Source organism: Crocuta crocuta, unplaced genomic scaffold, assembly GCF_008692635.1.
Source record: "Crocuta crocuta isolate KB4526 unplaced genomic scaffold, BGI_CrCroc_1.0 scaffold130, whole genome shotgun sequence".
NCBI classification, from domain to species: Eukaryota; Metazoa; Chordata; class Mammalia; order Carnivora; family Hyaenidae; genus Crocuta; species Crocuta crocuta.
The window spans coordinates 5,037,198-5,064,113 of record NW_027527920.1 but is presented as its reverse complement, the minus strand read 5'-3'; the positions used below and the strand labels follow the sequence as shown (position 1 = coordinate 5,064,113).

The window sequence follows — 26,916 nt, the reverse complement described above, 5'->3', positions numbered from 1 at the left end:
TAAGCCACCCCAGGGGCCCCTCCATCTGNGCTTAACCGACTAAGCCACCCAGACGCCCCTCCATCTGCATTTTTATAATTTGGTGTGGTCAGTGGCTTGTCAGTCTGCCTTGGCAAGGGCTGTCAGAGAGGCGTATTTGCTTGTGCGCAGATAAGTGCCTTCAAGATAAGGGTGGTCAGTTATCCGTAGAGTTTTCAACTCTGTCGTGCTTCTGTAAGATTGTTGTTCAAGAAAATATGCAAACAATTTAAAATATATAACTATTCTAACGGTAAGCAGGCACATCTAGAGCCGAAAAGGTCTAAACCCAGTTTTACTTCTGCATTACGTGTGCCACAAACCTCCTTCTAATGCAGCATATTCTTGCCTTACTTCGGGTGTAAGGTTTGGAACTTTATAAGCCCTGGGGAGGCTGCCTCCATATGAATTATGGTGAGGTTTTTGTATATTAGCTTGAACAGAATGTTTTTTTTAAACCCATGTTCAGGAGGACTAAGACGCCCAGGAAACTTCTAGTGAAGAAAGGATCCCAAACAAGTCTTAAAGACCCAGTTGGGGTAAGGCCTCCCTGTGAACTCTCGTTTGTGTGTTTTCTGTCTTCTGTGAATGCTTGGAAGGGACCGAGATGGGAAAGCAGGTCAGAGATCATTTAGTTAAATGGATAAGGCTGGTTCTGCTTTGAAATTTTGTTTCCATCTAGGATTCAGGAGTCCAGCAAAAGGAAGTCTTTGGTTGTCAACTGTGTAACTCCTATAATTACGATTTGAAAAATTAGATCATGAAAACTATTCTTTAGTGTCCCAGAGAGTTCTTCCTACTCTCGGCCGGGGGTGAGCTCTTCCTCCACCTTCAGGACCGCTGACACATTTCATAGAGGCGCTTCTCAATTCAGTCCAGTGACTACTCAAGAGTGCGCGTACTTCACTCGTTTCAGACTTGGGACCTTGCTCTTAAAGCCAAATGCAAATAATAATTTGGGTGGTTTGCTCTGGGATATTTTCTCTTTCTTCCCTCACTGGCACGGGGCTGTCTCTCTTGGTCTAAGTTGAGGGAACCAGACGCTTTTCCGCACGTACAGCTGAACAGCCTGTCCTCAGCCCTGTCACCGATTAAGAAGAGGTGTTTGGGACGTTGCTTATTTATTTCTATGCTGTTATACCTTATTTGTGTATATGTTTATTTGTATATTAAGTGTAAAGCCGTCAAGTTTTGCTTGACATCCAATTTCCAAGAATTCTAACAGCTTTTCAAATACTTCTCATTGTGTAATGTTGATTTTAGAGATTTTTAAATTAGTAATAGCATCACTTTATTAAATTGGTGCCAGCATAACAATGAAGAGAAGCTGTGTGACTCGATGCTTCTCTTGTCCAAATTTATCTCAACTGTATGTGCATTTAAAATCTCCCCTCTCTAGCATATCTGTGTGCATCTGACCACTTCTGGTAGCACGTTTCAGTTTCTGTGGCTCTAAGTTTACATAAATCTCTTATGTCGAGAGACCAAGTGTTGAAGGAACAAACAGGAAGCTTAAGTGAACGGTCAGGTAAAAAGTCCACCTTTGTTCTTCAAGCGCCTTCCTGCACTTTCAGGTGTACTGCAGGGTGCGCCCGCTAAGCCTTCCCGATCAAGAGTGTTGCATCGAAGTGATCAATAATACAACCGTCCAGCTCCATACTCCTGAGGGTTACAGACTCAACCGAAACGGAGACTATAAGGAGGTAATTCCCACTGGACCCAAGCTATTTGTACTCGATGTGTTTTGTCCTGAAGGGCTTTTCCATTTTTTTTCCATTTAACAAAATACACGTGCCCACTTTTTTTGAAAAACTTGTTTACTTCCTATAACGCCCATGTATATCAAGTGTGGACAGGCATACGCTTGGTATCCTGGAGGTGGAGGGTTGCCTTTACAAGGTAATTTCTTGTCCTGGATATTGTTTTTTTAGAGCGTACATTAGAGACTGTTTCATGGAGAATGACTGTGCTAGGTGGCTACACACGTGCGCGCGCACACACACACACACACACACAATTNGGCGGGGGGGACACCTGGAGAGCTCAGTGGTTAAGTAAATGTCCAACTCCTGATTTTGGCTCAGGTCAGCACTTCATAGTTATGGTGGGTTCGAGCCCTGAGTCAGGTTCCATGGTGATAGTACAGAGCCTGCTTGGGACTCTGCCCCTCCACTGCGTGTGCTCGCTCTTGCGCACGCTCTCTTGCGCGCGCTCTCGCTCTCTCAAACATTTAAAAATAAATAGCAACAGGCATTGTGTATTTGTTTCAACCCCTTATGAAGCATCAGTTTTAGTAAAATCTTGAGTGAAGGGAGTTCAGTTCAGACACGTTGCCCTAAGGCTGCAGGGCAGATTTCCAAAAACGAGTTGCCTTGAAGGAGCTTCAGCCTAACTGGGGGCCCGGTGGGGAACGGGTACCCTTCTTACCGATGGGAGGGACAGGTGTGCCCAAAGGGGACGACTGTGAGGAAGCGGAAGGACGCACTTACTCGGGCTGTTGTGTGCACTGTCGACGCTGCTCTTGTGAAATGGTCGGAAGCCCTGCTGTAGGCTCTGGGTCGCTAACACTCGACGGACACCTCTCGTCCTCCCTGCGTGTTTCCCAGCAGCAGCTCCTTCAGGAAGCTCTCTGCCGCCTCCCCCTCCAAGTCTCCCTGTTCTCGGCTCCCACTGGCCACTCTGCAGACCCCTCTTCCTTCTCCAGCCTCTCAGTGCTGGGGTGGCCTCGCCCAGGGCTCTCTCCCCTGCACTCTGCCATGGCCTTAAATGCTGCTCGTATGATGATAATTCTGTTTCTCTCCAGCCTAAACCTCTCCTCAGCTCTAAATCAAACATCCACTGTTTGGCTGTCACGGAGGCATCTCAGGGTTTACGTGTCCCCTCTAACTCCCTTCCTCCCTTGTCTTCTCTCCTCAGTATAATGGAGCCCCCATCGGCCCCGCTCCAGTCCCATCTATCCGTACACTCTCCGCTCCGGTGTGAAACTGTCCTTTGGTTTCTGGCTCCGCTGCCACCGCCCTGGTCTCAGCCCCGTTAGGACCCACCAAGACTAGTGCTTCTCACGCGGCCTGTGCTGAAGAAACAGCCTTGTAAAGTTCTCAGTGCACCGCAACTGAGCCTTCAGGGCAGGTCCGCCGCAGAGCTGGGCCCGGANCCTGCCCGCCGCCCGGCGCGCCCGGCCTGCTGCTCACCGCTGGGCCGCTGCAGCCGCCGCCGGGGCCGCACAGGTCTCTAAACCTGCTCTCGATTTCTGTCGTCCGCTCCTCCGGGAGAGGGGACTGGCACTTCGCAGACGGGCAGTGGTCTGCCCACTGGACTTTGAAATCTAACCAGACCGCTTGCTTCTGCTCTGAATCTTCTTCTCCAATCCATTTTCCAAGAGCCGCCAGAGAGATCTTTTAAAGCACAAATCCAAGCTGACTTTTTCCCTGTTTAAAATCTTTCAAGGCCCAGGGGCGCCTGGGTGGCTTAGTCGGTTAAGCATCCGACTTTCGCTTGGGTCATGATCTCGTGGTTTGTGGGTTCGAGCCCCGCGTCAGGCTCTGTGTTGACTGTGCTGACTGCCAGCTCGGAGCCTGGAGCCTGTTTCAGTCTGTGACTCCCTCTCTTTCTGACCCTCTCCTGCTCATGCTGTCTCTCTCCTAGAAATAAATAAAACATTAAAAAAAAAAATCTTTCAAGGCCCAGTCTTCAAAACCCTGCTTACTTTGCCTCCCCTCTATTTCTCCACCCTCATCTCTTAGTTCCCATCCAGTCCTCGGATAAGTCCCGGTCCTGCCTCAGGGTTGCTCCCTTGGCCTGGACTTTTCCTTCTCTCAGCTCTTAGCATGGATGGCTCCTCGTCTTTGGATCTCAGCGTAAATATCACCTCCTCAGAGACTGTCCAGACGACCTTATCTCCAGTGGCACCCCCCGCCCCCACTTCTGCCCTTCAGGTGCTCCTTGGTAGCACTTACCACACCTAGAGGTTGGTTTGTTTACAGTCTCTTCTCCCTGCTGTCGTGTAAGCTTCAAGGGGATACGCACCTCTCTGTCCTGTGCCCCAGAATATGGACGCAGCATGAATGGTCTGGAAAGGCTTCCTGGAGGAGTGGGTTTTCAAAGACATCAGATAGTTGAGAGGTGACTTACTATGAGGAACTTCACTTCTTTAACTGGACTTAGTTTCAAGCATGTATAAGCAGAGAGAAAGTCTGGTGGGGGTTAACAGTTCTCGGTGCCTGTGACGGAAGGCCGGGTTGGAAACTGGAAAGGGCACAGGGCTAGAACCGGTTGGGACACCGGACAGCACCGCAGGCTGGGGCAAGGGCCTGCCCCGGGCCTCGCTTTTCTTTACTGGAAAGGAGGGGTTTGTTCACAGGGACTTGGAGGTCATCTGATAACCTGCTGGTACAATCTAGGGTGCATCCTTTCGGTTCTGATTCTTTATTCTCGTCAACTCTACAGCTGCTCTACAGGCTTAGAATAAAAACTCCCACCAAGTGAAGAGTTAGCCTAGCTGAAGCTGGTGTGTGATCTTTAGCAAGTTATAAAATGAGCCTAATTCACAGTATGTAATCACAGGGCAGAGTGAGCCGAGTGACTGCCATGCTAAGGTGGCCTTGGCACCTGGGCGGGCTGGCCGGTGCCTTGTTATACATTGGAGTACTGATCTGCACGTGTCTCCTCCTGGGGAGACAGAACTGCTAACTTAACAAATAAGGGTCATGAGATATCTACAGGCTGAGTTCAAGGAAAAGGGTATAAAACAGGAAAGGGGGTCCCACGAGACAAAAGCTATAATCCGTAATGAATTCTAGCAACTACTCACGCAACAAATAACCTAGCATGGACATTCACAAAGTGAAACCTGCAAGGTCACTGACCCAACTGCAAGGTCTGTAATACAAAAAAAACTAGAAAATAACAAAAATGGAAATAACAGAACTCCAGCCCCTTCCTGGTTAGGACAATTTAACTGACGTTAAAGTATACTTATATTCCCCAGCCTAGTTTTCCAGGAGTTTAGTAATCTTTTTTGGTAATAATGGTTATAATTTTATAATCTATTTTGGTAGAGATTTGATAATTGAAGTGTTGATTTTTTCAAGGCCACAGTTTATTTAAAATTTCATAGAAGAACTCATGAGATTAAATCCACAGTTCATTTCTGGTTTTAAAACAGTACAATAAAACACTTGGTTTTATGCTGCTGTGCTATTTAAAGCATTTTTTAAAATATTTTTTAGTTTTGAGAGAGAGTATGTGTGTGAACAGGGGTGGGGCAGAGAGAAAGAGAGAGAGAGAGGGAGACACAGAATCCGAAGCAGGCTCCAGGCTCCGAGCTGTCAGCACAGAGCCCGATGTGTGGCTTGAATCCATTAACGACAAGATCACGACCTGAGCGGAAGTTGGCAGCTTAACCGACTGAGCCACCCAGGTGCCCTGACCACTGTGTCATTTTAAAAGAGCAAGTGGTAAATTATTAGCGTATGGAGTAATAATACTTGGTGCTTTTCACAAGTCTGTAACTGAGTCATGACACTCTTTGTTGTCTAAAATCCGCCTTGGTCTGTGAAGCATTAGTGAGCTTGAGACTTCTACATTCTTCCAGGGTTTAGAACTGTACATTTTTGTCAGTTTGGAAGTGGTATAATTGAGGGATGTCATGACTTTTTTAAGAGTTCCAAGTTTACAGACGTCATGCTTTTTCTTTATGTGTCTACATCTTAAAAAAACACCTGAATACATTTAAACAGAGGTATTTCTGGCTTCGACAGAGTGAAATTCCATTCACGTGCTTTTTATTTCTCGCTTCTCCCCAGACTCAGTATTCATTTAAACAAGTGTTTGGCACTCACACCACCCAGAAGGAGCTCTTCGATGCTGTGGCCAATGCCTTAGTAGATGACCTCATTCACGGCAAAAATGGTATGGTTACTGGGGTTTTCGCTGCATTTCCTTTCTGTCCCCCTCACAAAACTCTTTTGATACTTAGATATTTGATTATATCTCGTCTGGAATTCACATTTAATTTGTTAGGGTGGTATAAAACTTACTTTTTTGAGCTGACTAATTCCAAGTGTTTTTTAATACTATGGAAGAAATATGAAAAGCGGAGGACTTGACTTTTAATCTATAACCTGGTGTCACTTGCTACATTGTAGGTCTCCTTTTTACATACGGTGTGACGGGAAGTGGGAAAACTCACACGATGACTGGTTCTCCAGGGGAAGGAGGTCTGCTTCCTCGTTGTCTGGACATGATCTTTAACAGCATAGGGACGCTTCAAGCTAAACGATATGTATGTGTAATTCTTTTGTACCGTGACTGTCTCACCTGAGGGCCCGGGGACTGAGACACCTGTGGGTGCAGTGTTAACGGGGGGAACAACTAACGCTGGGTCCATCCTTATTTCTTAAATGGGTCTCTTGCTATCTAAGTCAAATTCTAAAAGTCATGGTCTGATTTTCACCCCCCACTTCAGGTTTTTAAATCTAATGACAGGAATAGCATGGACATACAGTGTGAGGTTGACGCCTTGTTAGAACGGCAGAAAAGGGAAGCCATGCCCAATCCAAAGACCCCCTCTAGCAAGTGAGTAAATTACGTGTGTCTGGGACCCTGGCCTGGGGGGACCCCCCCCCCCCGGTAGCTTCCGTAGGCACAGGGGATGGTGAACGTGAAGGGTGGGTGGTGTGCAGCTGACTTGAGTGAGATCAAAGTTGAGGAACGTTCTTAATTACATTCGTTTGCTCAGATGCTCTCTGGTTTTGAGCGCAGTGGTTTTGAAATACCGTTCGCAGAGGTGTGGCTCGGGAGGGAAAGGGGATAGGGGGTCTGAGCTGGTGCCGAGCCTGGGGCGGCTCTGGGGGCACTGCTGGCTGCCCACGAGCACGCGCAGACGGCTGAATGCACGGCCGCTTGGGGGGGTGGGCCGTTTACGTTCTACCTTTCAGTTTCCTCTTGGGGTCCTTTGCTTTCCATACTGACTCACAATGAGTAAGAGCAGCTTTTTGGCTCTTTTCTTTTTTCAGACGACAAGTAGACCCAGAGTTTGCAGATATGATAAATGTACAAGAATTCTGCAAAGCCGAAGAGGTCGATGAAGACAGTGTCTATGGTGTATTTGTCTCTTATATTGAAATCTATAACAATTACATATATGATCTGTTGGAGGAGGTGCCGTTTGATCCCATAAAGCCCAAGTAAGTAGTGAAGAGAGTCCCACCTTAGCTGCTTAACCCTGGGGAAGCCACCTGACGGCAGTGAGCCTCAGTTCCCTCAGTGATAAATGGTAACAGAGCTTGCTTCTGTTTTCAAAAATGAAAGGTAGCTTGTCTGTCGTGCGGTGGTGTTCAGCGCACGGTTCTAGTCCTTACCAGACCCGTGGCCGTATCAGGGCCCGGTGGGTTAAGGGGTCTGAGGAGGAAAGACACCTGAATACTCATCTTAGACATTACTTTTGGAAACTCTTGGCCTTGAGAAGGATCGTCCTCGTTTAAGGAAGTGTCCTTCGGACAAGGTGCCCGGCTTACCTTTCAAGCCCCTAATACTCAGTGTTGGAGGTTCTGCCACATTAACCATCTGTGGCTGGTGACGTCTGCAGGGAGGAGCCCAAAGCTCTCGTCCATGCAGCTAGCACAGGTCTCCCATCGCTGGTTCATACGAGGTGGCCTCTGATCCGTCACTCTGCCAGATTAAAATATAGCTCCTCAGATTTCCTTGGGTCATGACCCACTGACACGGAAGAACCGCTCCAGCCCGCATCACGATCGGCACCTGTGCCGCAGCGGACACTGGCGTCCCCTTTACCGTTAGTGTCTTATTCTTGAGTTGATGGCTTTGTTCTCGAGCTAAACGTTTATCTTCACTGCTATCTTTATTAGGGCCTCTCAGATCACAAATATGCAGACCTGTGTGTGTCTATTTAATTGAACATTATTGGAGAAACAGCTGCATATTTAGAAAACCATCAGACTGAGAACGTTAAACAGTGTACAGCTTACCTACTTTCCCAAGTATTTCAGAGCATCGGTCGTGTGCACCCATTTTCCTAAACTTGGTGATGTCGTTCGTTGCTACCGATCCCTTTCATTTTTGCACATGGGCCAAGGTTCTTTTTTGGTGTGTTCTAAGTGAGATTAGTTTCAAAGAAGCCTATCTTGGTTTTATTTAGTTTTAGGAAAGGAAGGCTGACAGGCGTGCCTCGCATGCCTTCTAACAACCATTCCGGTAACTCCTTGAATGAACCCCGAGTGCGTATTCAGCCCCGAATTCAGATTTGATCTGTGAGGCTGGTGTTCAGCTGGCTCTTCCAAGCTGGTTACCTTTTAAAAAAGTGTTTTTCAACACGATGAAGAAATTATGTGGAGGGTGTTTAAGAGCCGACTCCGGTGACTGTCGCGTAGCTCACACCCTGTTCCTTCGGTAGGTGGAACAGCTGCAGCACACCCATGAGGAGCGCAGACTTTGTGTATGTGACCGTGACCGCGCTGACCCTTTTCTCAGGGAGCAGGGCGCGGTTATACCAGCGCTTGGCGTCTGTGCAGGGCTGGCCGCTCCCTCTAGGCCCCTCCCCGCTGCCTGGCATGTCTGCCGTTCGCTGAGCAGTGGTGGCCGGTACGCGCCGTGCCCCCACCGATCCCGTTNTCCTACCCTCCCTCTCCCTGCCGCCACACACACACACCTCGAGCCGCCACTCTGAAGGACCGCCACGCCTGGTATAAACCAAACCCTTCCCGAGCTCGTCTTCTGACTCTGATGTCAGAACCGGCTCGCTCTCTTAAAATTTGGGAAATGCTGGCTCGATTCTGATGCTTAACCTGTGCATGTGACGTTGCTGTCCTACTCAGTCCATCTCTCCTTGTTTAGTGTTGTTCTGTGTGCTTTGTTAGAACAAATTAGAGCAAAGCTTCTAAAATAGCATAGGCTCCTGTTCTCCTGTTATGTGACTAATCTGGACTACATATCCTTGTGCTTACCCGGAGCTCTTGCCTGGGCTTATTCCCTTATAGTAAGAATCGGTGTCATGTTGCCCGGCATTTTAGTCCTAGTTTTAAACCAAGATACTAGTATCTCATAATTTAGGAAGACTAACGTTCTTTTCTTTCTCACAGACCGCCACAATCCAAATTGCTTCGCGAAGACAAGAACCATAACATGTATGTTGCAGGATGTACAGAAGTAGAAGTGAAATCTACTGAGGAGGCTTTTGAAGTTTTTTGGAGAGGTTAGAAATCAAGCTAAAACTCAGAAAATCGGAAACCATAAATTTAACCTTGAGAGTTGCTACTGTAACTTAACAGCAGTACTTTTTAGTGCTGTAACGAGGGAGTTCAGGTTTATTCAATGGTGTCCCTGTCATCACAGGCCAGAAAAAGAGACGCATCGCTAACACCCATTTGAATCGTGAGTCCAGCCGTTCCCACAGTGTGTTCAACATCAAATTAGTGCAGGCTCCCTTGGATGCGGATGGAGACAATGTCTTACAGGTAAATCTGCAGTGCGTGGAGTTTTTCTTGTTTTAACTGAACCCTTAGTGTTTTTTTGTTTGTTTGTTTGTTTTTATGTTTGAAAGGCAGAGCAGGGTAGGGTCAGAGAGAGAGGGAGACACAGAATCCGAAGACAGGCTCCAGGCTCCGAGCTGACAGCACAGAGCCCGATGCGGGGCTCGAACCCACGAACCGTGAGATCATGACCTGAGCCGAAGTCGGATGCTTAACCGACTGAGCCACCTGGGTGCCCCTGAACCCTTAGTTTTCAGAGTTAAATCAGGGAAGTTTTACCGCCATGAAGACTGCTCTAGAATTCTTACAGGCAGGTGATGACATTTAAAACCTGTTCCACTAGAGAGTGTAGTTTTGGGAAACTGGCTATTGAATCTGAGAACCTGGAATTAATTCTGCTGTGAAAAGGTTTACAAATCTTTATAAATCTCTTTAATAGAGGAGATAAAATAAGTATGTACAAATCATTATTTTATCTCTGAAGACTCATTTCGTATGTGGGAATTCAGTTAATGGTTCTGAAATGTCAGCAGTTAACTTTCCCAGGGTAGGCACGGCTCAGGAGATGACAAGTCTGAATTGTTCTTCTCTGGGCGGATGGGCCCGTAGGGCTCCCGCCTGCCGAGCGCTCGTTACCGCCAGGCCTGTCGTGCTACAAGCCCTACGTCAATTAGTAAAAGCATTTGGGCCTGAATAGAAATCACTTAATAACTTTAAGCTATTAAAGCGTAATTCCATTCGAAACTGATCATGAAGGTCTCCTCATGGCATGAGGAGATAGTACAACAGGGTCCTGAAGAGCACCAGGATTCAAATTCTGATTCCTATTACTCTCCTAGCTGTCTGACCTGTTATAAACTCTTCATTATGTTGTGGGGATTAAAGCAGGGCGTGCACAGAGTTCGTAGGCCGGTGTCTGAGAGCTGACGTACTCAGAAGACACGACTCGGGGCACCTGGGTGGCTTAGTCGGTTGGGCGTCCGACTTTCGCTTAGGTCATGATCTCGCGGTTCGTGGGTTCGAGCCCCGCGTCGGACTCTGTGCTGACTGCCAGCTCGGAGCCTGAAGCCTGTTTCAGTCTGTGACTCCCTCTCTCTCTGACCCTCCCCTGCTCGCACTGTCTCTCTCTCTCTCCTAGAAATAAATAAAACATTAAAAAAAAAAAGAAGACATGACTCAGGGTCAGCACTCATAAATGTTTGTTAGAAAATGCTTCCAAGTCAAGCCTTCGTGTACACATGCTTTCCTTTGAATCACATCTACTATATAAAATCAGTTACGTACCTCTTGCTTTTCATTTCTTATTCCACAATTAGAGTATTATGAAATTGATTATAAAACTGTTAAATCTCTGGTTACAGAAAAATTAGGCCAGGCCCATTCTAGACTTAGACACAGATTGAGCTCCTGCTGCATGCCAGGCACCCTGCAAGGTGCTGGAGCTGACAACACTGGCTGAGAGGCAGAGGCAGGCCCTCTCTTGTGAGGTTTACAGTATAAATGCCGAAACCAGATGGTGGGCAAGGCCTCGTCACCATCACAGGTGTACCTACTTAGCCCATACGCTTGTAGCTGACTCCTCCCCCAAAACAGACCCTTTGGTCCTGCCATTTCATGTTGCGCAAATGATGTAAGACTTCATAATCTGTTGGCTCGAATATATTTAAAGAACACCGTAAACAGTTATACCTCGTACTAACTGGCATTGTATCTTCTCTTCAGGAAAAGGAACAAATCACGATAAGCCAGCTGTCCCTGGTAGATCTTGCTGGAAGTGAAAGAACGAATCGGACAAAAGCAGAAGGGAACAGATTACGGGAAGCTGGTGAGCAGAGCACACTACTCATGTTATTGCGACCACTTTCCAGAACTTGCAGTGTCAGTCTATCATCTGCTTATTGATAGGTGGTTTACACACAATTATCTTCGATTTGATCATTTAGAGGCCAAATTTAGGGGACAGTGCTGTTTCTTTAGTTATGCTGGTTTGGTATCAATATATTATAATATTCTGACTTGTTCTAAGAATGAATAAGTGGGGCGCCGGGGTGGCTCAGTGGGTTCAGCATCCAATTCTTGACCTTGGCTCAGGTCGTGATCTCATGGTTCGCTTTCTGTGCTGAGCATGTGGAGCCTGCTTGGGTTTCTCTGCCTCTCTCTCCGCCCCTCCCCACCTGGCACTGTCTCTTTCTCTCTCTCTCCCTCCCTCTCCCTCTCTCTCTCTCCCTCAAAAGGTAAATACATAAATTTAAGAAAAATGAATGAAGTGATTAAAATAAATATAAAACAAGTATCTATTAACAGTAATAGAAGTACTAGGCCCTCAAAGTTAAGTGATTTAACAGTTATTTTAACATTCATTCTGATGCAAACTGGCTTCTGGAGATGGGAAAAAAATCATTGAACACAGAAGCAAATTGAAAGAGAATCAGTGTTTTGTTTGTTTAGTCTTTAGTGTAACTATTCATGTTATACTTTACACATAATAGCATTTATGGAGTACCTACTGTGTGCCGATATCTGAACACTCAGTCAGTCTGGGAGTGTGTGAGGGGAAGGTTAGGGAGGAAATGGCAGAGTCAAAGTCACTGAAATGGAGGGTGTGGGTTGATGGCCCACGACAACTGGGGTGGCAGAGTGAGGCAAAGTCACAAGGACCCTTGTCTATCATCCTAGAAAGTCTGAATTTTGTCCTGATGGATAATGGTGGTGACCTATTATTAAAGGACTGGCGTGTGCATCACAGTATCTACTATGCACGGGCTTGATGTCTTGATTCTGACCTTTCAGGACTGTATGATACCCATTTTTCAGATGAGGAAATGGGCTGGGAGAGATTAAGTAATTTTCCCAAGACTGGAGCCTGGCTTTAAACCCAGGTTGGCTGAATTCTCAAAGCTTGTGTCTTTTTGCTGTTAGACAGTCTCCTTAAGTCAATAAAGAGTTAGTCTTTTAGAAAGAGAGATAAAAGCAGTTGGGAGAGCCTTTTGCCTAATTCAGATGAGCTATCATGTAACCTGTAGGCAAGGGTCAGACAAAAGTGAGAGCTGGTTAGGAAGTCCACTGGATGTGTTCAGGAAGGGAGAGGGGAGGGCACAGCCAAGATCTTGACTGGGGAGAAAGCAGTCTCAAGTGCCGGTGTGGGGGTTAGGGTTTGGGTTGGACGCGTGTAGCTTACTCCAGTGAAGTGCCTCGTAACTGCATGTAGAGGTGCATACCTTTGGAAGGGGAGAGAGTTGGCCGGGGGGTTTATAGGTTTAGGCTTCGCCACTATGGTGGAGGCAGTAGGGGAGATGAGATGATTCTTGACAGAAGGGAAGAGGCTGAAGGCAGAGCCTTGCAGAACAAACACCTGAGGTGACTGATGTGAAGCCTGGAAGGAGGCAGGAGGTGGCAGGCAGGTGAGAGCACAGAGACCGCCCACATTATGCGTGTGTGTGTGTGGAAGATACAGCACCTGAACTCCTGCTCACACAACAAAGGATTAATCCTGCTGGGGAAAGAGGTTTATCTCGTTGAAAGAAAAGTAGGAACTTGAGGGTTCTGATGCTTTGGGGAAAAGACCAGAAAGGACCACCAGAGTTAACGGGACTTTTTGGCCTGTGCTCGTAATTGAAAGGAACTGCTAGCCAAAAAAATAAAGGTGTGATTTATTTCCCACCCAAGTGTGCAGACTCCCCTAGATGTACCCATGGGCAGCATGGACCTCGGGGTCAGAGTCCCCGGCAGTTAGGGAGAGGGATGGTGCCCTCTGTGAGAGGCGTGAGGGGGTGGGGAGTCTATTAACAGGAGTCTGGGTTCCAGAGAACATAGTGGAAGCAGGAAGGACACTGGGAGTTGGGGTCAAGGACAAGGAATCATGAACCATGGGACACTACGGAGGCACCGACGAGCTCTATGTGCAGAGAGGTGGCCAAGGAGAGCAGGGTGGGAGTCAGCTNGGGGGCTTCTGTCATCTGTCCGACCTGTCTCGGTGCAGAAGTCCAAACACAGCGGTCAGAAGTGCTGCCCAGGGAACCCCTGTCAGGACGTGGGAGGGGCAGAGTTAGCCGGATCCCAAGACCCATGACTGTTAGAAACAGGAGCCCCTCCAGGGGCAGGAGACCCTCCGTGATGATGAGGCCAACTGTGGCGGGAAGGGGTCATCAGGCTGCAGGGAATGTGTGTTAATCCAGGCTAGGAAACATCTGCATTTAATACATTCTCTCAAAGAATTTAAGATTTGGAAGAAACTTTGTGGGCCATGAAGTGTAATGTCGCATTCCCTGGACAGTGCAAGCTAGAAGTCTTAAAGGAGGGTCTCTCACCTCCCCCCTGGCCCCGACACACTGCCGGCCATGCAGGGACACTCTTTAACCTGAGCCACTAAAACCTGTTATTTGTAATTTCCATAGTGTCTTTCTGGTTTTTTAATGTTTATTTTTTTAAATAAAATGTTTATTTTTGAGAGAACATAAGCTGGGGAGGGGCAGAGAGAGAGGGAGACAGAATCTGAAACACGTTCCAGGCTCTGAGCTGTCAGCAGAGGCTGATGCAAGGCTTGAACTCAGACTGCGAGATCGTGACCTGAGCCGAAGTTGGACATTCAACCAACTGAGCCACCTTGGTGCCCCAATGTTTATTTGGGGGGTGGGGGGGGAGGATGGAGCACAAGCGGGGGAGGGGAAGAGAGAGAGAGGGACACAGAATCTGAAGGAGGTTCCAGGCTCTGAGCTGTCAGCACAGAGCCAGATGATGATGGGCTCAAACCCATGAACTATGAGATTATGGCCTAAGCCAGAGTCAGATGCTCAGCCAACTGAGCCACCAGGCGCCCTTCCATATATTTTGATGAAGTAGGGATTTCACAAGCAAACAGACCACACTGTAGCTACTCTACTGTTTTAAGATGTCTTCTGTCTATATTTTTCTACCAGGTAACATTAACCAGTCACTAATGACACTAAGAACATGTATGGAAGTCTTGAGAGAAAACCAAATGTACGGAACTAACAAAGTAAGCAGTAGCCTTTCGTCACTTCTGTAGCTTTGTTTGTGTGTACTTTTTCGCCTTATATATTTGGATCTGAATTTACTTACAGATGGTTCCATACCGAGATTCAAAGTTAACCCATCTGTTCAAGAACTACTTTGATGGGGAAGGTAAAGTACGCATGATCGTGTGTGTGAATCCAAAGGCTGAAGATTACGAAGAAAGCTTGGTAATTTTAATGTATTTATCTTGTAAAGTCTCAGGGTTTGTATGGAGAAAAGAACATATTTGGATGTGAAGGATGACGTTTTAAATGTTTTGGAAATTGATACAGAACCATTAGTTACAAAAGTGAACTAATGACCAATGATTTGTTTCATTAAGTAATTTCTGAAGAAAGGCTTGGCTATGCTTGTTTATTTAAAAAATTTTTGTCTTGCATCTTAGCAAGTCATGAGATTTGCAGAAGTGACCCAAGAAGTTGAAGTGGCAAGACCAGTAGACAAGGCCATCTGCGGTCTAACCCCTGGCAGGAGATTCCGAAACCAGGTTCGGGGAGGACCAGTCGGAGATGGTATGATTCGGGCCACATCGTGTGCACACTGACATTCATCTGTCTCTCTCAGAATCTGTTTCACATGAGGGAACTCTATACTTCCCTTCCTCCCAAGAGCCAACTGAAAAAAGAAAAATTCTGAACCAAAGTATAAATGAGATTTCTTCTGTTACTTACTGTAACTTTTTCCTGCCACTTTACCTTTCTTATCATTCATTTTAAAGGAAGTATGAACGTGACAACTCAAAGTACATGGTCAATTGAAGTGGGGGGGGGTCCTAAAAAATTGTTTAAATAATAAGCTCTTTCTCTCCTGTGTAACTTCTTGTAATTTTTTTTTTATAATTCAACACAGAACCCCTGGTTACAGAAGTAGTTTTACAGAGCTTTCCACCTTTGCCATCCTGTGAACTTTTGGATGTCAACGATGAGCAGACTCTTCCCAGGCTGATTGAAGCATTAGAGAAACGACACCAACTACGGCAGATGATGGTCGAGGAGTTTCATAAACAATGTAAGGGCTGAAAGCAGGTCTGCGGTCATTTTGACTCCAGAAATTGGCAGCGAATCGGAGTTCTTTGGTGGGTCGATCTTTAAGGAAGGGTTATTTCTGCACTTAGTGCTCAAGGCATTGTTTAATTAGACTGACACGGAATCTTCCCACAGCTCATAAAACAAAAGAAAGAGGTGGGTGTGTATACGGTCCTTTTTTAAAATTTACAGCGGTGGACACAAAGGAGTGGAGTAATAGCTACTTTGTTTTTAGTTCTTATTAGTTACTCGCAAGGCACTTCACATATATTACATCTTTTTTATATATGTACATATTTTTAATATTAATTTTTTTAAAGAGACAGTACAAACAGGGGAGGGGCAGGGAGACAGGGGGATCCAAAGCAGGCTCCAGGCTCCGAGCTGGCAGCACAGAGCTCAACACAGGGCTCGAACTCACAAACCGTGAGATCATGACCACAGTCCAAGTTGGACGCTCAGCCAACCGAGCTACCAGGCGCCCCACGTATATTACATCTTACGAACTATTTCTGGGCACATTACTTCATCGTCTATTTCTCAGTCTCCCTGTCTGCACAAGGGGGATTTTAACTGTTCCCACCTGGGAGGGCATCGTGGGCATGAGATGATGTGTGAACACCGTGTAGAACAGTGAACAGCCTGGTATGTAGTTAAGTGCTCAGAAATGGGTCAACAATTTTTATCATCATGGGTTTGTTTGAATCTTCATAAGAATGGTGTGAGATGAGTGGTATTTATGTCCTCATCTTGAAATGAGGAAATGTGCTCAGAAAAATTAAGTAACTTGCCCAAGTCACACAAAAGTGGTGTGCCAGGGATTTCAATTTGGCTCTAACTGATCCTAAATCCGCCGTTAGTTCTGTTTTAGCAGTTGTTTTGAGGCAAACCACTTCACCTATAAGGGCTGACAAGGGAACGTCATAGTGCAAAATGAAAGACCAGTGTTTTCCAGTGAAAACAGCTTTTAGGAATGTCTCTCTTCTAGATTTTCTTTCTTTCTTTTTTTTTTTAATGTAGAGAGAAAGGGAGAGAGAGAGAGAATCTTAAGCAGGCTCCATGGTCAGCATGGAACCTGACTCAGGACTCATTCCCACAACTCTGGGATCATGACCTGACTTGAAATCAAGGGTTGGACGCTTCAAAAACTCTTGATTCCCTTAAAAATTTGTTTTTTGATTATGGACTGACCCTCATGACTTGCTGACTAGCTACACTTAACAAAGTGCTGGCTGATAAAAGTTGATTTCACTGGTCATCTTGGGCTTGGATCAACTCGGCCTGCATGCTCTCGTTTCAGCTATTACTTTTAAAGCCCTGTTGCAAGAATTTGACAATGCTGTTTTAAACAAAGAAAACTACGTTCAAGGAAAACTAAACGAAAAAGAAAAGGTGATCTCAGGACAGAAGTTGGAAATAGAACGACTGGAGAAGAAAAACAGAACTCTGGAATACAAGGTTTGTGCCGCATCATCTCGGGAGTGTGTGCTGCCTCGGCTGCTCTGCTGTAGGGGCTCCGGCCAGCGTGTTCTCGCTCGTATTCAAGACAGGAGATGGGAGTGAAGAGCATTCAAGGGATGATATGCTCTAATTTTCCGAGTTAGACTTTAGCGATCGATGGGAATGTTCTCAGACCGAACAAGTGAGTTTCCCAGAGGGCTCTGTGGGGTTCCGTTCTGGTCGCAGCTTGCTTTTTTGACTTCTGGTGAGACGTGTGTGCTCTCTCATCAACCGAGTGTCATTTAGTGGGTGGCCATTCCTTCTATAGAAGCCCATCTCAACCAGTAGTGTTCTCTTGTCCTGAAAACAGCCTAGAACAGAAAGCTCCGGTCTTACTCTTAGGGGAAACTTACTTTCACAGGAAGTCCATCACGACATCTTTTCTGTGAGAGACTCGTTTAAAACTCCCTCCCCACTTCTGGGACAGGAGGTAGGAATTCAGATGGAAGTTGAAAGGAGACTGCCTCCTTCCTGATTTTTCTTCCTACAACGGCGCCCACATAAGCAAATGCCCAGAGCTAGGTTCTCAGCTACACGTGCTGGTTCCGTGCCGACACTAACCGGAACGGCCTGCTCCCCCAGATTGAGATCTTGGAGAAGACGACGACCATCTACGAGGAGGACAAGCGCACTCTGCAGCAGGAGCTCGAAGCTCAGAACCAGAAACTTCAGCGCCAGTTTTCTGACAAACGCAGGCTGGAAGCCAGGCTGCAGGGCATGGTGACAGAAACAACAATGAAGTGGGAGAAGGAATGTGTGAGTGTTGCTCCTTCGGTGATGAGTGTCAACCCACAGTGTTCTGCGCTCGCGTCCGTGGGGTGGGCTGTCTGGCGGCGGGGGCCCGGCTGCCACTGCTTGGTGCATCCCCGGCCTTTCCCCACCCTGGCAACTCCTGCCAAGGGACCTGGCGCCGGGAGCTCAGGGGGAACGGGAGGACTGTCATGCTGGGCAGACGACGTCCCCAAGTGACACGGTGTGCTTGTTTGGTGTAAGTGAATTCACGGTGTGTCGCTGTCACCAACCTAGGAGCGTCGGGTGGCGGCCAAGCAGCTGGAGATGCAAAATAAACTCTGGGTCAAAGATGAAAAACTGAAACAGCTGAAGGCTATTGTCACCGAACCCAAAGCAGACAAGCCAGAGAGACCCTCCCGGGAGCGGGACCGGGAGAAAGTGACTCAAAGAGCGGTTTCTCCGTCGCCAGTGCCTGTAAGTTACCTGTGGCGGTGGGGCAGCCTGCAGCGGAGATCTGTTCAGATCAGGCGACTTCTATGATGAGCACTTGTTTTATATTACTTACTGTGCTTCGCAAACTTCTCTGCATAAATGTTTTTGCTAAATTAACTTTCTCTGCAAAAAATCTCTAGCATAAACACCAATTTAGTGCAAATTCCGTATAAAAATTTTCTTCGTAAAACTAAGTCTGCAGTTGTCTTCACGTGCTGAAATGATAGAAAAGCAGTGCCTTGTCTCTCTCAGTGTTTCAGTCTCGCTCATTAACTTCTCTTCCCTTTTTTTAGCTTTCTAGTAACTATATTGCTCAGATCGCCAACGGCCAGCAGCTCCTGAGCCAACCGCAGCTCCATAGGCGCTCTAACTCTTGCAGCAACATTTCTGTAGCTTCCTGTGTCTCGGAATGGGAGCAGAAAATGCCTCCGTACAACACACCTGTCAGTGGCACCTCTATCGCGAGGCGTAGGCAGCAGGAGCCAGGACAAAGTAAAACTTGTGTCGTGTCAGACAGAAGGCGAGGGATGTACTGGACGGAAGGCAGGGAGGTGGTCCCTGCGTTCAGAGAGGAGGTAGAAGTAGAAGAGGACCGCCGCTGCAGGGTCAGTGCCGNGGTGGGCTCGTGTTTTATTTTTGGGGGTGACCTGATTCAGAAAGCTCAATGGAAGGGTGGGTGAGCTCCAGTATAAACAACGTCTAGTTCTTCTGTTATTTACTTGGAGAAATCGCCCTGAAATCGAGGCCTGGCCCTTCGATCTGAAAAGGCTGGAACACACCTGGCGCCAGCGGTCACACTGAGGCCCACGGGTCTGTCCGGCCGTCCCGGGCTGTCCATGCCTTCGTCCGCACGAGCCCCTGTGCAGCCCCATAGCCGGGAACACCAGCTTCCATCTGTCTTCTCCTTTGGGTTTTCTTTCCTCAAGCTTTTTGCCATTTTTGAAGTTTTTAAAAAATTGTTTTCTCACACTTCTATTTTGAAAAATTTCAGACTCAAAAGTTCAAAGAATGGTACAGCGTCCTCCTTTCCCCTTACCTAGATTCACCAATTATTGCTATAGATATACAATCCTTTTTCTTCCTTGAAATTTTAAGTCAGTCCGACACTTTGTGGTGCTTCATCCCCAAAAAGGACGTTGTCCTGTAGAAACAGTCTTTATCGAACCAAAAAGGTTCACATTAATTGAATAAATATCCTGTTTTTAGTCCATGATCCTAACAAAGTGAATGCCCTGCAAATGGTTACTATGTATCTTTTGTTTGATTTTCACGCCACTGAATGTTCCTGAATAGTCCAGGTCTGTTGTCCAGCAAACTGCTTTTGATCTGAAGAACTATCTATTTACAAGGGCTCGGCCTCAGTCAAGGGTGTTTAAAAGTAATTCGTGTTTAAGTTTTCTTAAGGATTAAGATAAAGGTTTTACTCTGAATCTGAATAAATGGACCAAGTTAATATTGTGAACTTCTATTTAGTAAAATTTTGATACAGCTTTTAGAATTTTTTAACAAATTAATAGTATTTGCTTTAGCTTTTCTTGTATAATTTAGGTACACGTAAGCTTCATTTCTATCCCCTGCACTCCTGATTATTAAGGAATAGTGATGAACTGCAAGGTATTTACCAAGACCACAGATGTTTCTAAAGTCTGAGTTCTTTGCAGATTTTGCTTTAAACCTTTTTAGGGAGCAAATTATGGTGATTGGTCTTTCTGATCAACTCTAATAAATCCCCTTTATTTTTCATGAAAGTTTATAGACGGAACACAATTCAAGGCCTGCTTATGCCTGGACAGCATTAACGTGCCATCTCACTCAGCTCTGAGATGTTTAAGAGGATTTACTAGAGGGCCTTTAACTTCTCACTTGAAATCAAATCTTTTTAGAAGTGCAGCAAAGTTTAGGCTAGTTCTACACATCTAGGTTTACTGGCCAAAGGTTATGTCAGGCAGATGGAATTTACACTTCAGTCGGGAAGAAACTTTAAATACCTCTGGTTTAATAAATGACAGTAGATTGTAGCAACCATCTTTCTGAAGCTTGTTTCAGAATAGATTTACTGCCCAATGTGTTCAGAAAAACGATCGCTTTTGCTAAATGGTAGATTGTGAGGGAGTCTTTCTTGTTCAAAGTCCAGCAGGACCGCTGTTAAGTGGCAGGGGTCCGAGGTGCTCCGAGGCTTGGGCACGCTGCACAGCACAGTGTGACTCCTCACCGACGCTTCTGCTGATGCTGGTGCTTGTGCTTGTGAGGGCAGAGGCTTCAGTTCTCCAGACTGACATTTTATTTTCTTTAATGTTTGTTTGTGTGTGTTTGAGAAAGAGAGACAGAATATCCCAAACAGGCTCCCTGCTATCAGCAGAGCCCAACACGGGGCTCGATCTCACGAACTGTGACATCATGACCTGAGCAAAAATTAAGAGTCTGAAGTTTAACCGACTGAGTTTGTGCAGGCGCCTAGACGGGCGTATTATAAAACTGGGGTCTTCATGGGTGACCAGCTTTGAAGGATCTGGCCTGTAACGGACGGTTTCATTTGGTTTCCGTTATACAAACAGGAGATGTCTGAAGCAGTGGGTTGTCTTTGGAACTATGTGCGGTGTGTGGACTACTTTTTCTTAGACTGTGCTAAATTTAACTTCCCCCAAATCTAGTTGACTGGAAGCAACTAGTTTTTTATTGTGTGGTTGATAGGGATTGATTTGATACTCTGTTTTTAGTTTGGTTCTTAGTACCTTTATGAATGTCTGAGAAAAAATAGTTGGGATGTTTTAGCCATCATTGTATTTGAGCTTTTCATGAAGTTCTATTTAAGATTTCTAAATCTCAGAAGGTACCCAGAGGTAGTTCGTTTACATTCTCTTGATCATTTTATACATAGAATTCTTATTATACCTTATGTCCTTTAGCATTTTGTCCATATAGTCCAATTAGCTTTAATTTATTTATTGTCCGTCTTTGTATAAAGAGTGTTTTCTCTTTTGTTTAGAGGCCTACGATGTGCTTAAGGCTTTTACCGAGTTTATTTGGAGCCTCTAACCCAGTTGTGGACCTAACAGATACCCTCACAGTGACAGGCACAAATAGTGGTTTTGCTCAAGAATGTGAAAGGAATGGTCTTGAATTCCACCTACACAGGAAAGCCTGGTGGTGCTGTCTGAGTTTTCCCTTCCATTGTTTGTTGAAAGGGAAGCTCTCTGGCAGAATGTAGAATATACAAGCTGGTTTTAAAAGATGTTTGTTGGTTTTGCATTTAAATACAAGAAAACATTTAAATTATTTGAGTAACATATTTAGCTTTTGAAAATGTTTGTGCATTTGTTTTGATGCAATCGTCAATTAACGTAGCCAAACCTGCTGCACTTCTAATAATAGCCTTAAGTTAATTCTGGGTTATGCTTGTTTCTTGATTCCTGTTTCAACCTGATCAGAACGCACCGCCACTTCGTCTCCGGCACAGACGGTCACGCTCTGCAGGAGACAGATGGGTAGATCATAAGCCTGCCTCTAACGTGCAAACTGAGACAGTCATGCAGCCCCATGTCCCTCACGCCATCACAGTGTCTGTTGCAAATGAAAAGGCACTAGCTAAGTGTGAGAAGTACATGCTGACCCACCAGGAACTAGCCTCCGATGGGGAGATTGAAACTAAACTAATCAAGGTAAAAGCAAATTTACACAGGATGAAAAACATACAAAAAGTCAACTTCACAAAAACCACTAACTCTTCTATTCCTTTGCTGATCCACAGGCAGTGTCAACAGAGACAAATGGGTGTTGATACGTTTTTGTTGTTAGAAAACTAACTGCTCAGGCTATGACTCTGCTGAACTAGGATTCAATCAGCTGCCCTCTACTGAATGAGGCTTAGAGTCTCAGGGTCCTCCGTGGGAGGATCTGATTGTGCTGTAATTATCGCGTCGTAACTGCTACGTTCAAAGTAAACCGAACGAACTTGTACCATTTGTCAATTCTAGATTAAAAAGCCTACATGAAAATGTGACCTATCAAAATTTCTCACTACTGTGCTACCCAGAGCCCTTTCCCTTCTGTAGAAAAATGTTCTTTGATTGCAGAGTCAATGAGTAATTGGGGAAATAAAAGGCAACTGGGAAAAAAAGGTTTTCATATCAAATTTAATTTAGATGATGGTTCTTAGTATAACCAGAGTTACAAACACGACTGTCCTGTGTGTCACCTGAATATGAGGGGTGGGGTATACCCAGAGGAAAGAACAATGCCTTTGAACATTTAAAAATTTCTGGTAGATTTCTTGATCCTTGGTGTAGTTTCTATAGACCAAAAGGAGTATTATGTTTTGCCATTTAAGAATATTATGGATTATACTGTACTTTTGTTCAGTGAGAGGGAATTTCTGAAGTATTTTTAGTAGTACAGACCCAGCAGTCCGAGGCACCATCTGGTTCTGCGGATGGGACTTTGCTGGTTTATGGAGAGTCTTAAGTTCAGTTTGAAATGTGTGTTTAGCACTTGGGATATCAAAGTGTAATGGTGACCTTTTCTCTTGACCTCAGGGTGATGTTTACAAAACAAGAGGTGGTGGACAATCTGTGCAGTTTACCGATATTGAGACTTTAAAACAGGAATCGCCAACTGGGTGAGTGATCGTCAAGGGCTGTCGTGTTCTTAGTTTGCTGCTTCTTGCAGAACACGCTAACTTATGAACCGGCTCCTTCGTTACCTGAAGGAGCGGAGTGGTTATTTCCCCGTTTCTAACAATGTTTCTGTTCTTAGACACAAAATAATTGCTCTGTGTGTGTGTGTTTCCGCTTTTCTGTAGTCGAAAACGAAGATCTTCCACAGCGGCACCTGCTCAACCAGATGGCGCAGAGTCTGAATGGACCGATGTGGAAACAAGGGTAGGGTAACAGTTCAGTACCTGCTTACTGACAAGAAGGGTAACCTATGCCAGCCCCTGGGTATTGCTTTTCCTGCTCTCGGAAGCAGCTGAGGCCTGATCCTCACGTCGCCAGTGCGGCCTGTAGGCCGGTTCCTAGCGAAGCTGCCAAGGGGCTCACGGTTGTTCGAGGCAGCTCTTTCTGGCGCTCTGTGGTTCAGTGTAGAGGGACGGGGCTGGAGAGGCAGGTCAGAGCCCATGGCCGCAGAGCAGCAGGAATTCACAGGCGGCCGCTGGGAATCTCCACACAGCACAGCTTCCCGGTGGGCTTGCTACTCCTGAGGAGAGGGGCAGGTGGGGTCAGGAGGCCGAGCTCTGGCCACTAACGTCTTCTAAGGACTCTTCCTCCTTACCTAAACCGAGGAAGTCACCCAGATGAGGTCTACAGACACGTCCAGCTCCCCATCTTTGTGGCTTAAGCCAAATAAACTGCAAGTACCTGGTACTTGAACATAGCGGCCTGTGCGGCACTGGGAAGCAAGGCGGGATGTCGCCTTGGCTGAGCCCCTCTGAGCAGAACCGTTGTACAGACTGCGGAGAGGAGCTGATCTCTGCCTCTTCTGTCATTTTCCTACCAGTGTTCTGTGGCTGTGGAGATGCGAGCAGGATCTCAGCTGGGACCCGGCTATCAGCACCATGCACAACCCAAGTGAGTCCTCACTACCTGGGCCTTTGTGTGTCCTCCCTTCTCCCTAGCATCCACTTTAAGAGGACATATGTGAGTTCTGTTTACCGTGTGGGCTACCTGGGCGCTCTGGCAGACGGCAGCAGTGCTGAGAACCTCAGAAGGCTCGGCAAGAGCAGTGACAGGAGGTGACAGAAGACTGCTCGCTCTGCTTCCTACTCTGCTAATGCTCACAGAGCTCTCAGAAGCTGAACGGAGATCACCTGTAAGGAGGGAGGCTTGAGTCAGGGATGACAGTAATCTTTCTCAACATGCCTCCTGGTCTCGCTACGGTGGCAAAGTGTCGAGTAAAATAAAACGGAGTGGCCGAATTTATGGTAGGAGAAGGAACCACACTTTTCCTTCTGTTAAACGCATACCCAAGAATCTGGCCCCATCTTTTTCCATATTAGTAAAGACCTTTCTTTTCATGTGTATGCCTATACGCGTCCGTGTGTCCTTTTTTAACACAGGTATTCCTTAGGCAAGTTGGAAAATCACTGCAGTAGGATAATTTTTAAACAACATTGGGGAACTCGTATTTTATAACTGTTACTTGCTTTCTTAGGATTTGAACTGTCCCATGATAAAAGCGTTCTTGTAAAGTCTTCCTAGGAGATCTGATTGCAAAAGTCAATACTAAATGCTGGTTTTCACATTTCAGGCGCAAGAAACCCTGACCTGCCAGTCTTCGTAACAAAAGAACACTTTCGTTTGTATTGGGGATTCCTCCAAAGCAGAGCCAGGAGTCTTCGGAGTCAGCCTGGGGAGCTGCAGGGGCTCCCCCAGACCTCAGTGACATCACACACCAGTGCGGAGCAGAGATTACCCCTAAGGTTCCAAAGATGTCTAGGATTCAGCACACTTTTTGTATGATATGCCTTGCCATATGAACTTTTTTATAATGCTATTATTTTGTATATTTCTTGTATACTTATAAACTAATTCACACAAGTGTTTTGTCCTGAGTGATTAAGGAAAAATATATTAAGATCACATTTTTTATTGCCACTTTTCCAGCTCTTGTCTGAATACTTCCTTATAAACAAATGCTGCTATAGCTTAGCTGCAAGAATGCACTTTAGACATATAAAATAAAGATGTCAGTGACTGTCCCAATACTAAAACCATTTTAGGAAGTTGTTTTGAAGTCTGTATGTATACATCCACTTTCTGACATTTAGATATGCCAAAAGAATTAAAATAAAAAACGCTAAGAAACAGAATCACAAAGTTGTGGGATAGTCATTTAACACCTACTCCCAGCACCTAGCATCATGTCTTGCATTGCTCATCTGTGGGAGGATTTAAAAGCAAGCACTAGAGGTTTCTCACATAGGGGCTACCTTTTTTTTCTCCCCCCCAAAAAACGTTTATCCATTCTGAGGGAGACCGCATGAACAGGGTAGGGGGAGAATTCCAAACAGGCTCCCAAGTTGTAAGTGCAGAGCCAGACATGGGGCTCGATCCTACTAACCATGAGACCACGACCTGAGCTAAAATCACCAGTCAGACCCTTAGCTGCCTGACCCACCCAGGCACCCTGGGGCTACCTGTTTTAAAGCACACAAAGGAACAGCTTCAAAGGGGGGTATTTCTCCTGCCCAAGGATCCATTTCTCTCTAGCAGCACAACTTTGAGGAAGGAACTCCCTGACTGGGGAGAGGGAAAAGGGAACTGACAAGAATCTCAAAGGACACTGAAGGAACATTCCTTGCTGTCTGCTTTGGGATTTCAGCAGGAGGTCCACACATGGACCTCTGGGAGTACCCTCAGTCCAGGATCTCCTGCCGGTCTGCAGGCAATCACAAAAACCAGCACTAAGCCTATACTTCCCCCACCCCATAGCATAGCGACTTCATGTTGCCTTTTTTTTTTTTTACAACGCACTCCTCAGTGCAGCCCCAGAACCAGCTCAGGTAAGAAGAAACCAGAAACTTGGGCTATTGCACCACCTTCTGGGAAACAAAAGAAAGGTCTGTAATTGCCAATCTGTAACCAAATAAACAACAAAAAAAAGTGTGTGCTATTTCAAATGCAATACTATGATCTCATACACAAAATTCTCCAGCAACACAAAGGTGCAAAAATGATGTGATTTAACTGATAAATAATTCAGAATAGCTGTTAAAAGAGATTTGATGAGCTTACAAGAAAAGGCAAATGTGATTCAATTTAGAAGTTTATTAAACAGAAGGTGTTTTTTTACAAAGGAGTTTGAAAGTTTTAAAAAGTCCCACACAAATTCTAGAGCTGACAAATTCAATGAATAAGATGAAGAGATGCATTAGAGAGTTTAGGAAACGGCAAGTCAGATGGAAGAAAGAATAACTGGGCTGAAAGACAGGAATTTAGGGATGACTCAGGAGAACTAAGATTTTCAAAGATGAAGAAACCCTACAAGAACGATCATATATGATGAGAAAAACAAATGTAAGAATAACTGGTCCACCAGGAGGACTAGAAAAGGAAAAGGGACCAGTGAGATTTAGAGAAATAGTAACAGAACTTCCCAAATCTGGGGAAGGAACTGGACAAGTCCAAGAAGCTAACACTCTATTATCTCAATGCAATAAGATGCTCTCCAAGACCTTATAATGAATCTGTTAAAGAGCCTTAAAGGCAGCTAGGGAAAAAAAGAAAGTAACCTTCAAAGGAACCTCCACTAGCCTATCAAAGGGCTGAAAAATAAAAACTGCTTGCCCCAAACACTTTATCTGGCAAAGATATGCTTCGAATATGAAGGAGAAATAAAGGCTTTCCCTGACAAGAACTAAGGGAGTTTAGCACCATTAGACCTGCCTTCCAAGAAATGCTAGAAAGAGTTCTCCAAGCTGAAATAGAAAGATGTTAATTAGCGGCATAAAAGCAAATGAAACTGCACTATACTCCAGTCAAAGGTGAAAAACTGAATTGGAAGACTTATTAGGATGGTATGTTAACCATTTCATTACAAAGGCTTAAGAAAAAAGAGCAATAAAAAAACTACACAAAACAAAAACAAAAAAAGGGAAACTGAGCAAATCACCATGGGAAACCACCATGTTA

At 45.6% G+C, this 26,916-nt stretch overlaps 1 protein-coding gene and 1 long non-coding RNA gene across 5 annotated transcripts in view; one reads left to right on the top strand and one right to left on the bottom strand.

The window, feature by feature from the left end:
* The first annotated feature begins 332 nt into the window (after positions 1-332).
* On the top strand, positions 333-25,077 carry KIF23 (kinesin family member 23). 3 transcript variants are annotated; one of them, XM_077746376.1, is made up of 23 exons: positions 335-557; positions 1,593-1,721; positions 5,823-5,928; positions 6,165-6,301; positions 6,485-6,594; positions 7,035-7,205; positions 8,432-8,473; positions 9,117-9,229; positions 9,370-9,491; positions 11,229-11,331; positions 14,423-14,502; positions 14,588-14,707; positions 14,926-15,052; positions 15,390-15,548; positions 16,866-17,023; positions 17,648-17,821; positions 18,092-18,271; positions 18,583-18,894; positions 21,718-21,948; positions 22,822-22,904; positions 23,088-23,166; positions 23,783-23,853; positions 24,533-25,077. In XM_077746376.1, the coding sequence occupies exons 1-23, from the start codon at positions 480-482 to the stop codon at positions 24,546-24,548; spliced, it is 2,901 nt and encodes a 966-aa protein (XP_077602502.1). In that variant the 5' UTR covers positions 335-479; the 3' UTR covers positions 24,549-25,077. The 3 variants fall into 3 exon arrangements, with proteins under 3 accessions (XP_077602519.1, XP_077602502.1, XP_077602511.1); XM_077746393.1 differs by lacking the exon at positions 18,583-18,894 and having other exon boundaries at positions 333-557; XM_077746385.1 differs by lacking the exon at positions 8,432-8,473.
* Positions 23,153-26,916, bottom strand: part of LOC144216959 (uncharacterized) — a 28,572-nt gene continuing 24,808 nt past the window's right edge. Inside the window, exons 2-3 of one of the 2 annotated variants that reach the window (XR_013330810.1) lie at positions 23,938-24,092; positions 23,153-23,482 (exon numbers count right to left, since the gene is read on the bottom strand). This is a non-coding gene — a long non-coding RNA (uncharacterized LOC144216959). The remainder of the gene's footprint in view (positions 23,483-23,937; positions 24,093-26,916) is intronic. The other variant, XR_013330811.1, reaches the window with a different exon arrangement.